The sequence below is a fragment of the Coturnix japonica genome, chromosome Z, assembly GCF_054131305.1.
Source record: "Coturnix japonica strain WE chromosome Z, WE-NBRP24, whole genome shotgun sequence".
Taxonomy (NCBI): Eukaryota; Metazoa; Chordata; class Aves; order Galliformes; family Phasianidae; genus Coturnix; species Coturnix japonica.
This window is the reverse complement of record NC_140702.1, coordinates 42,086,224-42,099,517: the sequence shown is the minus strand read 5'-3', so window position 1 is coordinate 42,099,517 and position 13,294 is coordinate 42,086,224. Positions and strand designations below refer to the sequence as shown.

General features: G+C 39.1%; 1 protein-coding gene across 7 annotated transcripts in view; it reads left to right on the top strand.

Annotated features, from left to right (window-relative positions):
• ADAMTSL1 (ADAMTS like 1) overlaps window positions 1-13,294 on the top strand; it is a 379,149-nt gene that overhangs the window by 326,546 nt on the left and 39,309 nt on the right. For all 7 annotated transcript variants that reach the window (XM_015849101.3, XM_085529433.1, XM_015849102.3 and 4 more), the window contains 4 exons: window positions 340-550; window positions 6,837-7,016; window positions 8,420-8,573; window positions 9,543-10,683. In XM_015849101.3, coding sequence (XP_015704587.2) covers window positions 340-550; window positions 6,837-7,016; window positions 8,420-8,573; window positions 9,543-10,683 — 1,686 coding nt within the window. The remainder of the gene's footprint in view (window positions 1-339; window positions 551-6,836; window positions 7,017-8,419; window positions 8,574-9,542; window positions 10,684-13,294) is intronic.

The following is a 13,294-nucleotide window of genomic DNA, read 5'->3' as shown; positions in this document are numbered from 1 at the left end:
GGTTAAAGGCAGAAAAGAAACATCTAATCATGTCCATTCAGTCTTGAAATACATTAGCTAGACTGTGGCTCATCAAAAACTTTTAATTTAGGACACAAAACTAATCTCACAGTATTACAGACCTAAAGTTCAAGAGCTTTTGACAAAACCAACAGTACAGGGGAACAGCTAATACTTTTCTTAACCTCATCCAGCAACTACCATAAGGTTCACCTTGGTCAGGGAAGGAGGAATCTCTTTTGTTTACTGCTTCTTCACTCCATCTGCTATTATAAAAAGAGAAAGATTGAGGTTACATTATTTTATGCTGAAGTTTTTTCTCTTGTGACCCCTTCACAGATGGGAAATTGGGAAATGGAACACCTGCAGTCTTACGTGTGGGGTCGGATTGCAGACACGAGACGTCTTCTGTTCTCACCTACTATCAAGAGAAAGTAATGAGACTGTGATCTTAGCAGATGAATTGTGCCATAAACCTAAGCCATCACTTGTACAAGCCTGTAATCGCTTTGACTGCCCACCCTCCTGGTATACTACAGAATGGCAAGAGGTAAGAATGTATGAGTTAATCTCATTAATTGCAGTTGAAAGTAGGCATTGAGTGCATTATCAGTGAGTTGTTTTGCATTAGCCTATCAAGAAAATTCATTTACTAAACTGATGAACTATTTAAAAAATTAGGAGTGTGTCTTTCTGCTTTTTAGTGAAAACCGAATCAAGGTTTTAATTGGCAAATAATGACTGTTGCTACTTCTAAAGCAAAATTAACTGATGACATTTAATAGCTGACAATAGATTCCAGATGTGATTCTGTGACTGATGGTCAGCTGGATTTAATTGATTGACTGATGATCTGTGATTGATGGTCAGCTGGATTTGGATTAGTAATGCCAGGATTTCTAAGAATACAAAGCTGCAGGGATCAGGGAGGAGAAGATCTCTAAAACATGCTTAGTATTCCTTCTCATATAATTTATTTTAGTGCAAGAATTTCTCGTCATTCTTCAAAGTCACAAACAAGCATTGAGTACTTCACTTTATGAAATTCACTCTTTATTACACTGTTACTGAAAATTCCTATCTACACAATGGATGTGCACAAGGCTCTTCATTAAGCACCCTGAAATGAGTTTGTTTGCTGCCACTTGGTTGCAAAAGGAAACACTTAAGCTATTCAAAAGACCTAAAGGTGCTTATGTTGGATGTAATACTTCATAGGAAGAAATTACTCTGTCTTGCTGATGAGAAGCAGGGGGAAACTCACTGTACAGAGGAGGTGCAAGCAAAAGGCTTATTTAAACCTCCAGTTCTGCTGCTGTAAAGATTCATTCCCTGCTATCTGAAAACCATGAGCACTTGGCACTCTACTTACATGTGACTCCCAGTCTCCATCTATAAAATCTACCCTTGACTTAGCAGCCAGGGAGATGTTAATGTAATAACCTAATGAAGCTGTTAAATCTGTGAAAGTGTATTTCACAGGAGACCTCTGGATTTTGGCATCCATCCCAGCAACCAAAATTTATGCCAGCCTGATGTTCTGTCAAAGCCAGACAACTAGCCTATGGTGTTAGTCCATTGTTTAAAACAATTGAGCAATATTTCATGCTTTATTGTTAATTTGTCTACCAATATTCATGTACATATACTTGGTTAGTTGTATTATTAAGTATTTCTAGGCTGTACTCACAAATAATGCTGTATTTGTAAGTAGCGAGTAGCTTTCTACTAACACATAACAAAATAAAGATATAAGGTGTGCCTGTGTTCATTAAAAAGCCTATAGTTGGACACAGTCCTTAGAGAAAACAATTTTCTGCAAGTTTATTTGAACAGTTAGAAGAAACATTCATTATAGTATACTGAAAAATTGATGCTGTGCTAAAAATGGCCGTTGGCTATAGGCCAGCCTGGAACATACTAAAATAGTTTCTGTGAGGAATATTTCAAGATAGACTTTTTTTCAGGATTTGAATGTCTTCCTCAGCCATGTAAACATACACATGTCTGCCTGTCTAAAGTAACGTTTCAGGCTTATTTTATATTTTCTCAGGGACTCTCAAATAACCAGCCTTTTTGCAGGAGATATAGCAGATCTTAGGGAGGATGGAACCCAATTAAATATAAAGGCTTTAACAAACATATCAATCAGGAATTAAATTAGGCAGTTCAGCTTGCACTTCATGTGTTAAATGCTGTCTTCTCTGGACTGGGTGGAGACAAAGGATCTGTGCTGCAATCACTGCTGTGACTTAATGAAGGGCATGTTATAACTCCTCTGCAGTTTCTTCCACATGATGCTCTGCTCTTTAGATAGCACCTCACCATATGGGCACTGAATATGTCTTGTGATTAACTTTCATTAGGAGAAAATGGCATGAACAGTGCAATTCTGTTAGTCATCTGCCTCTGACTAGAAGAATATAGTGCAAGAAAAAACAGATAACCATCAAAATGGATTTCCATCCTCTCATTTACTTAAAGACCTTCTGTGCACCACCACTCTCTGTACTGTAATTTCCACCCTGTAGAAAGGCCAGGCCTGGCAGTTCTGTCAGACAGGTTTCTCATGGATGGCCTTCATTCATGAAAACCTGCATCATCAGGACAGTGCATTGTACTGCATGATTATTACAACCACTTAACTCCTGGGACATGCAAGAGATGATCTGGATGAGATGTTGGTAGCCAAGACTTGTCCTGGAGGCAAACTCTGGCTGTGCAGCAGGGCTATCTAGCCAGGAGGCTACTGGAGAGGCCTGCAGACCTTGTACCTGCAGATCTTGCACAGAACTCCCAGTTGAGAGTTGTGCAGGAAGGTGCTTTCTCACAATTATAAAGGTCCTATGAAGCTTCACAGGCAATAGAAAGCAACATCTGTTCTCCTCATGGCACAGATTGAAGACATTTCTTTGGTCTCATCTATGGAGTTCTTCCTTCTTTTCCAAGCACTCTCTCGAAATAGATTTTAAGCAAACAAATCAACAGGAGATTAAAACTGCAATACACAGCCTTTTCTCTTCTAGGGCTCATAATGCTTGTTAAGGAAAGATCCTCTGAATTAAATGCCTTTCAAAGCCCTAGTGTTTCTGGCAGATAAACACAGGATAATTATCAATGTAGTAACATTCCAAGTGATTTTTAAAGTATCTCTTTGCAGATCCAAGTCTATGTATTTTTAAACAGTTTTATTTCTCAGCTAAATGCATTATGATGTTTATCTTGTTTTCAGTAGTGTGTTGCTGTAGGAAAGTGGATATGAGCTTTCATTTTTACAAGCCTTTGGAAATACCTGTTCTTCAGACCTCAAATGGGAGATATCCATTAATAAGCCTTTGTCTTTCTTTATTTTACTACTATGTGCCAGAGTCTCAGTCTTGGTGTTCTTTCTGTCTTGCTCAGTGCTATCTTCACTCCAGAGATAATCAGAATAGCTGGACAACAAAGTTAGCATGGGAAAGCTCTTATCCTTTTCAGATATTTTCCTAGCTATTTTTCTCCAAATTGTAAAATGTCCTTTTTAAATATACTAGTAATAGTACTTATAAACCAGCTGAGAGAAATGCATATTTTCCCTGTGTAGAAGCTTTATCTTGCTATAGAATCATAGAATAAAATTGATTTTTGAGAGTAAAGCCATAGCTTATGCTGTCTTAGTCCCATCACCTTGAGCAGAGGGCAGTGTGAAATTAAACAGCTCACTCCTTACCTCTGTCTGTAAGTAGGACTGGCAATAACATTACACCCTTTCAAAGATTCAGCCATTGCCAAAGGCACCTGGAAAGGAGACCATTTTCACTTGCTCCTAAACACTGAAATGGGTGTCTTTACCTAAATTCTGTGAAGTATATGAATGTGAGAAGATGGCAGGCTTTTCCTCTCTACTTTTAGTGGTAACCATCAGTCCCTTCCATTAATTTTAACTTTTGCAGACTGTTATATGAGCAGAATAGATCACAGCAATGATTGTTCTTGGAGAAGCCAAGGCTACAATTCCATTAGTAGTTTAGAATGAAATGTGTCAGCACTTCTACCAAAGGAAACCATATCTGCTGTGGAGAGCTCTTTTTTGCCCTCACAGTGCCTACTCCCTTGCATCTCTGGAAGTGCTGTGCAGTCAAGAGGATGAACTGGCTAAAGCTCGGTGAAAGAATAATTGACTTTAAGCCTAGACTAACCTTCTACTTTGACTCACTGTGCAACTGCACAAATACTTGTGCTGGCATATGGGAAAAGTCAGCAAACCAGCAACGAGTGGTTGGCAGAACAGAATATATGGATCATCTTCTCAGGCATCAGCCTTGTCTTATGTTTTCTTAAGCTAACTAGGCAGAATTGTGTGTTGATGTGAGTATGTTCAGCTCTCAAAGCTAGTACCCTGGCAAAGTCACAGATTTCCTCTGAAAGGGATATAGGAACTGGGTCTGCTTAGACACTATGGGAGGTAGGAATACTGGGAGACACAGCGCAAACACTTTACCTACCTGGATGGGTGAGGTGACACTATGGCATATCTCTCTTTTCTGTGACACAAACACACTTCTCTGTCATAATAGTGCTGTGAGATTTTTCTGAACAACAGAGAAAGAGAGAGCCCATCATTCAGATGGGATGTGCTGAATAAGATGTCAGATGTCTGAATAAGGATCCTCTCAAGAATTACTGCTTCATGCTATCTGTAGATCCAAGCAGACATTGCTCTCATTGGTCTACTCCCTTTCATGAAATAACATGAGAGCTGGAAGCATCCACTAGAGAAAAGTCAACAAAGATCACAGAGAAGAGAAAAGGTTCCGGGAGTGAAAGATGGGCACACGCACAGCTCCAGAGCAGTAATCCAGTACTGTCCTAAAAGAGCATTCCTGCAGACCAAGAGGAATCTTGTTACTGCATTTGGCTCTCTCTGGCATTTGGCATAGAGTTTGGTATTGAGTAGCTAGTCATTCTTCAGAGAACAAAGCAATGTGCGTGACTGAAGTTCAAGAAGCAAGAAAAGATCTGTTTTGTCTTTTTTTTTTTTTATCTCTTAGAAATGGAAGGGCAGGGAGACTTCCCGAGATTTATTTGACTGACAGAGGGAGCATGCTTTTGTTGTGTTTATACAGTGCCTAACCTATTCTGGCTCTGGTGTACGACTACAGTTCTTAGGCAATCTTGAAATAATATTTAATCATATTTTTCTTGATTTATTCTTTCCTCAGAATGAATTGTACTCAACTGAAAGGCTGATAAATGTTTTCTTTTGCTGGAAATCAAAGTATTGTCTTACTTGCTTTAATTTTTTGAGGTTTTTAAGCTTTATAACATTCTTGGTAGAATAAAAACTTTTTTTTACTAATTGAAGGGAAAACTAAAGATAAATACATTTTTCTTCATGGTGTTCGAGTCCACACTTCTGTCTTTCAAGAAAAATGCATATCCTAAAAAATGAGGTTTGTGTTGAAGTTTATGCAGCTCTCAGAGAAGGATCTTTCATGGCTCCAAATTTTTTAAAATAATTCCTTTTGTGAACGTCTTACTTTATCTTTTAATTTTTCTTCACTTGGATTACTACTTCTTGGACATGATTCCTATGTTGTTAACTGTAAGCAACTTATGGTAATTTCAGCATAGTGCAAGTTCTTTCTCCTCCTTTGCCTGAAAAAGAGATAAATGGGGTTAAACTGGAATGCACGGAAGAAACAGGAGCCTCCTACCATCCACAGCAAAAAGTTTGTCAGAAGAAAGGGCTGAGCCACCAAGCTTACAAAAATGATTCAGGAAATCTATTAAATCTGCTTGTTCAAAATTTCCTGGCCTGAATGAATAGAAAATGGATACAGAGGGGGGATATTTACATTAAAGAGAGAGGGGAGGTGGGTTCTGTGGATATTAATCAACCAGATTTAGTTTTACTCAAATAAACCTTCCTCCTTACCTTTTGGAAAGAGCACGCACTGCTGTCATGACAGCCATAAATATAAAAGGGCCGTGTGGTTATTTAATCGTTTATTATACTAACCTTATAAACCAATTGTTGAGGCCAACAGCAGATTGCAGCTGGAATACAGCTTTCACATGAGTTAAAAATGAGAGAAATGCTGCACTGCAAGAAGTCTGCAAGGACAGGAATTCAAGTCTGGACAGCTCAGTTTTGAACTGCACTGGTAACAGACCTCATGACATTCAGAAATGAGAAATAAGAAAATTACAAATGGAAGAAAAGGCTAAGTGATAAACTAGGGAAACCCTTACTTATCACACTCAAATTTCCATTTGTTTTTCTCACTAATGCAAAATCTTTATTATTAAACTGCATTTGAATAAATATTTAGATCATAGATATTGTTATCTGATATGTGTAATAAAATCGAGGAAGCAAATAAGGGCTTGAATTGACTTCTTCTAGAGAAAATATTTCCATACTCTCTCACCCTGCCAGTAGCACAGTTGGAGCTTAGATAAAGATACCTGAACCTAGATCCTCCTCATGCTGTGCAAGTACCTGATTTTCCATTTGACATATAGAGGAAAGGGCAACTTTTCCTCCTCCATGCTGCATTTCTAAGCCATTGCTTCCATGTTTTCTGTACAAATTTCTGAAAACAAAATCTTTCAGAAATGCTGAAGCGGGTTTTGTTTGCTTGTTTTTCATTTCATCAAAATATATTGTTTCCACTTCCGAAAATATTTTTACATTTTAAAAAGAAATCTGCTTTGATATCTCTGATATTTCTTGTTATCTTCTGCTTGTCTAGAACTAGGTGTTGATTTCTATGGAAACTCACTACTAAAGTTTACTGCAATTTGACATAGTGCAAGTGTGATGCAAGGTGACTGACTCTTTTCTCCCACAGTGTTCACAGACATGTGGAGGTGGTATCCAGAAGCGAGATATACTTTGCAAGCAGCGCCTGGCAGATGGAAGCTTACTAGAGCTGCCAGAAACCTTCTGCTCCATGCCAAAGCTGGTTTCCCAACAAACCTGCAAAAATGAGGACTGTCCTAATGAGTGGCTTCTTTCTGACTGGTCACAGGTTTGCTGTTAATATGCATAACTACTGTGCTGTTTTTGGTGATTATGTTTCTCAGTCACGTGGGATGAAGGAGCCAAACGTGTTCAGAGTGCACGAGGCCTACTATGTCTAGTTTTGTCCTGTAATCTGTATTTAATATTCTAGTAGGTCAACAGCTTGGTGGTTATTACCTCATCTTTACTACAGAAGCAGTTTAGCCATCCAGCTGGAACAATTTATGCCTTCCATCTGGCATAAACACAATCCATGCTCAAAACAGTAAATTCCTGCCTCTGTACATATACAGCCTTTTCAACCATTCATCGAAGGCACCCATAAAGTGTAATCCTCACTCCCTCAGGCTTAGTGCTTTTCCTTCCCAAAAGATGTAAGGGGAAGGGGAAGGAAATAATTTTGGTCTTTTGTAGGTATACCACTAGAGTTGCCAGTTCTCTCACTCTTGGACGCTGATTTTGTAATGTTAGCTGGTTCCTTCCTTCCTTCAACTTAAGGATGGCCAAAAAAACCTCTTTCTACCAAAGTCTTGCATTCCCAGGCTTCCTTTCCAATTCCATATGGCTTAAGAAAAAATTCCAAAAAGAAAATATAATTTGATATTTAATGCCAGTAAGAATGAAAAGCACTCCCTCTCTTGCAATCTAATCTCTGCTCTCTTTATTCTTCTTCATGCAAAGAGGCAGAGAGTACTTTAATTCTGAAAGAAACACCTGTCACCTCATAGAGCCTTCTTGTAGCTTTAATGTGATGTTCTATCTTGACATTTCAAGACAATTAATCTCATAAAGCCTGCATTAAAACACACCTATTCAGGCAGTGAAGATGGCAATTCTATTCCTAATCGTTCCTTCACAAGAAGTTGCGGTATGGTTTTTGTTGATATCCATACAACTCATATATCTGTATGTTGGCACTCTTTAACATGAAATTTGACTTATCTCTCCTCACAATTTGTCTTAAAGACTGCCTTTTTGCTCTTTTCACCCTCTGTTTCTTTCTCTCGCTCCATCTCCTACGTGGCACAAGTGTGCGTTATATTGTAGACACGGGATCTACAGCAATGGGTGTGTATCCCTTACTGACCTATTCTCCTGCTTGCCAGCACTTTTACATGAGGACATCCCTGTGCAATGCCCTGTATTCTCAATTACTGTGATGCTGTATACACAAGAAAGAAATAAAATAAGCCTGCTCAAATTCTCCCAAGCAGTGGCACACCTATGCATTGAGCACTACAGTCTAATATTAAAGGATCTGTGTAGATCTGTAGGATTTGTGTGTCTTTTGTGTACATCACAACCGATAACTATGAGGCTGAAGTAGCTCATTAGTATCTGAAATACACACTGATAATTTCTACTAGATCTATAAACATTTAATCCTAATGTTTGTCATTCTGTTTGCAGTGTTCAGTGAGTTGTGGAGAGGGAACCCAGACTCGAAATGCTATTTGCAGAAAGATGCTGAAAACTGGGGGTTCCATTATCATCAATTCCTCCCTGTGCCCACCTCTGCCATTCTCATCCTTGCTCAGGCCCTGTGCACTAGCAACCTGTGCAAGTAAGTGAAAAATAAACTTAGGAGTGTCTGGGGAAAGGGAGCTTGTATATCCATCATGAGGAAATTCATACTGTCACGTGCTTCATAACATGCTTTTGCTCTAGTGTTGCTCAGTATTCATTTGTGGCTACCGAAGCTCAGTTTTTCTATTTATGAGCCACAATATTTTTTTTAACAATAAAACAAGTCAGTGGGTAAAATATACAAATCTTAGTGTGGAGCTGAGTCTGAACCAATGTGCTGGAAAGGAACAAGTCATTAGCTTGCAGTAAGCCAGATGGATATGTAAAAGATTGAATGGCAACACTGCTTTAGCTTAGAGCAGATTGTGAACTCTGAACGCTATTAAATATTGATTATGTCAGGGAGAAAATAAGATCTCACACTCAGAACAAATAATAGGGACAACTGTGATATGTTATTCACAGAACACGTATGCTATTTTGTTTAGTGCTTTGTAACACAAATATCTATCGTAAAGATCTAGAAATGGAATTAATGCACTTTGATAGTATCTCCCCTGTATTTTTAATCTTATTCCATATAGTTTTGTTCTGTTCAATATTATTCAGTTAGAAAAACTTTCAGTCCTCTTTACTGATGTGATCTGCAAGATTGTCTTGTGTTTCTGATCTGGGATGGTAAACACTTATCTTTTTTGTTTATTTATTAAACAGTAGTCTTCACTGAAATGCATTAACAACAAGAACTACCTTTACACAGAATTTTTCTCCTTTTCATAAGGTTATTGTTCCTCACACATAGGTTTCTGCATGCATAATGGGCAGGACTACTTTTGCATTCCTGAAGTGAGCCTTGTTCTTACTGTGACTGTCCAAGCTTAGTATTCAGCAGCTGGTGGCCAGTTTCTCCCATTGTCATCTAATGGGTCAAACGCTGCCAGCCCCAAAGTAAACTGCTTATTTTGCTTAATGGTACCACATACTAATAGTATTAATGATATTTCAGGGCACAGCAGGCCAGCTCATAAGCAAAGTCCTCATATTGTGGCCGTAAAGAAAGTTTACATCCAGACAAGGAAGCAGAAGAAGCTACACTTTATAGTGGGTGGGTATGCCTACCTGCTGCCCAAAACCTCTGTTATTCTCCGATGCCCCACAAGGAGGTTCCGGAAGTCAATGATCTTCTGGGAGAAGGATAACAAGAGGCTCATCAGCTCAGCTCACATCACCATTGCACCCTATGGATACATAAAAATCCATCATTTGAAGCCTTCAGACACTGGAATATATACCTGCATAGCAGGGCCAGCCCGGGAACATTTTGTAATTAAACTAATAGGAAGCAACAAAAATCTCATTGCTGGGCAGCCATCTGGCATTAGGGAAGAAGAGGCCATGAGAAAGGCCAGCCTAAATGAAGCCTTACGAACACAGGAGAAACATGTCAATGGGATTCTCTTCAATGGGAGCAAGACTGAAAAACGAGGGCATCTCACTGACCCTAGTGGCTGGTATGACAATATAGTCTCAAGGCTGCTACAGCACAGGGGCTGGCCAGTGGAAAATCAGGAGTTCTGGGAAGTCCAGGAGTCCACAGAAAGAAATGTGTCCTCAGAGGAAGACCAGAGCCGGGAGTATAGCCTGCCATTTACTATGGCCACAGAGCAGAAACGGTTGGATGATATCATAAGGAATTTGTCTCAGCAACCTGAGGAGCTTAAAGATATTTACACTGAGCAGCTTGTTGTACAGCTGGCTCATGAGATTTTCAAGAGCCACTTGGAGCATCAGGAATCTGTCCTCAAAACATCAAGACGAAGAATTGATTCAGCTTCCATGGAATACCCTTTCCACAGACATGTTTCTGGATTTACCAGCTCCCTGAGGACATCCTCTGCTGAAGCATTTCTTCCCACCTCTATGAACCCAACAAATGGTTTGCACAGCCCTCATCAAAAGCCTGCCATCCTCCGAAAGATTTCAGCAGCACAACAGCTCTCTGCATCAGAGGTTGTCACCCACTTGGGACAGACAGTAGTCCTAGCCAGTGGCACACTGAGTGTGCTGCTTCACTGCGAAGCAGTGGGAAACCCAAAGCCCACCATCAGCTGGGCTAAGAATGGAGAGGAGGTGAAATACAATGATAGGTAAAATAAATTATTTAACTTTTAAGAAAACAGTTAACATTTTTACTCTTTAGTTTTCATGTTTTAGGCTAGTCAGTCCTATGGGCGAAACTGCTATTTGCTGTAGTCTGATTCCATAGCTGGAAGAAGGGCTTACATATGTAGTGGCAAGCAGGGCAGTGTAGCTGCAGCAATGTCTGAATGTTGAATCAGTCTGGTATGGCAATCCAGACTCAATTTTATTTCAGTAAATAAAAAGTTATTTTAAAGTATGGAAATAAGTAAGTGCTTAGTGCAATCTATAAACCACTCCAAGTCTGAAGACTGGGAGCTTTGCTGTATTTTCCTATGGGAAGGTAGAAATTTCTGATAAGAAGACTGGTTTTGCTATACAAATATTGATGATATCTGGGTTGTTATCTTCAGATTTCAGAGCTAATCCACAAGATGGATAGGGCTGTTCTGTGACTCTGGCATTGTTTTAAACTGGTTCCAAATTCAGATGGGTATTTGTGAGGTATACATTTTCATTACTGATCACAGAGGTATATGAAAAAAAGTCTGGGATTTAATTTTCTGTCAAGCATCATGAAATATTATTCCCTGGAGGAGGGTTCATCCTCTGTTAGAACTGCATTTCTCACAATGTTCCAGCAAGGTCTCTCCAACATGGTTCTGGCAGCAGAACTTGGAAGTAGTAAGAGTTCTGTCTTCCGCACATGTATCCTGTGTAAAATTTACCGAGGATAAAACTCACTGGGCACTACTATCACCATCCACTGCATATGTTCTGAGAGAGAGTGAAAAGCATGCTAAAGGACATAAAGGGAACTTAATATCATTAGAGAGTGGCCAGGTAGAACGCAACAAAGATGATAAAGGGTCTAAATGGGGAGATGTATGTATGAGTAGATAAAGGGTCTAAATGAGTAGATGTATGAGACATAAAGGGAACTTAATATCATTAGAGAGTGGCCAGGTAGAACGCAACAAAGATGATAAAGGGTCTAAATGGGGAGATGTATGAGTAGCTGCTGGGGTCCCAAAGAGGCAGAGGGGCAGCAATAAGCTCTGATCTCTGGTGACATTGATGTAAAATGAGGGAATGAGGTTAAGCTGTGTAAGGGGAGGTCAGACTGGAGATTAGGAAAAGGGCCTTCCCCAAACAGGCTTCCCATGGCAGTCTTCACACCTATCAGTGCCAGAGTCTAGGAAGCATTTGAACAACTCTTAGCAATACAGTTTGAATTTTGTATAGTCCGGTGTGGAGCCAGGATATGAACTCAGTAATCCTCATAGTTCCGTTCCAGCTTGTAATATTCAGTGATTCTGTGATAAAGATACATTAGAGAAATATCTTTTGAATTTCAGGATGGTTTCAGATAAACACAATTGGAATTGTATTAAAGGACAGAACATAAGCTAGCTACTCCATCTGAAAATGAGCACTAATCACACTAGTGGTTAATAGTGTGGAACAGAACTCTAAGGCTATTTGCAGCTTTCATTGTCATCTCAACATACTTGTGTATATGCATTACTATTCTGATATGAGTTAGTGCATCCTCACCTGTTCAGACTTTCTGTGTACTGCTATCTGCAACTGAGGTATAGTTTGAAAATGAGTAACAAAGTTCTTCTATCTATGTACCACAGAAATTATTACCTTTTTCCTGAAGGTAGCCAGACGATTGATCCACTTCATTCATCTGCAAAAGCACACAAAAAGAGACTGTTTCAGTTCTAGTAATATACTTAACTGTGTTCATACCATATGTTTCGCTTACATATAGGCTTCAGATTTTCTTCTCGTGCTTTTTGTGAGGAAGTGGTATGTAAGTATAGAAAGGTAAAATGTGGATGAAGCAGTGGTATTGGTTGATGTGATTACAGTGAAACAGTCAGAGGATCTGCTAGGAGCAATTTCTGCACAGGATGGTAACTTCTGTTAAGACATCTGAGTGGGTCATCTTAGGAAATGAGAAGAAACAGAGTCAAAGTGAAAATTAGTTCACATTGCAGTGCATATGAATTGTCAGCATAATCTTGATTTAGTGAAGATAAATTGCTTCTTCTGCATAGTTATACAATTAGTTTACTGGTTTCTTTCTCACTTTGGCAGCCTAGCAATTCCATAATCACTGCTTTCTCTAATGTACTGAACTTTCTGGATCTTTTCTCTCTTTCTGTGTCTGATGGCTATTCGGTATAATAGGATTCACATTAGAAAATGGAAACTTTTGCAGGGGGAAGGGAGACAAAGAGCAGGAACATATCTCTTAGAGAAATCACACACAACCTTAATCAAGACTTGGGCCTATCATATCACTTTATTTGGCCTTACTCCTGTGAAAATATATCCTTGGCCCCCCAAAAGTTGCATATATAGACTTTCATAGCCATTGATTACATCCTGTTGGAACAGAGCCACTAAGGAATTTTTTTTTTCTATTTGAAATGATTGAAAAGGAAGTGAGGTTACATAAAGTCCATGAGTGGTTAACTCTGGACACTGTGCTCATGAGAAAATTGCACGTTCATCTCACAGCGTATAAGCAGCCATATTGTAGCTACAGACATATTTGTTCAGTCTTATGATTTCTGAACTTTTAGTTTGGATTATATGTATTTT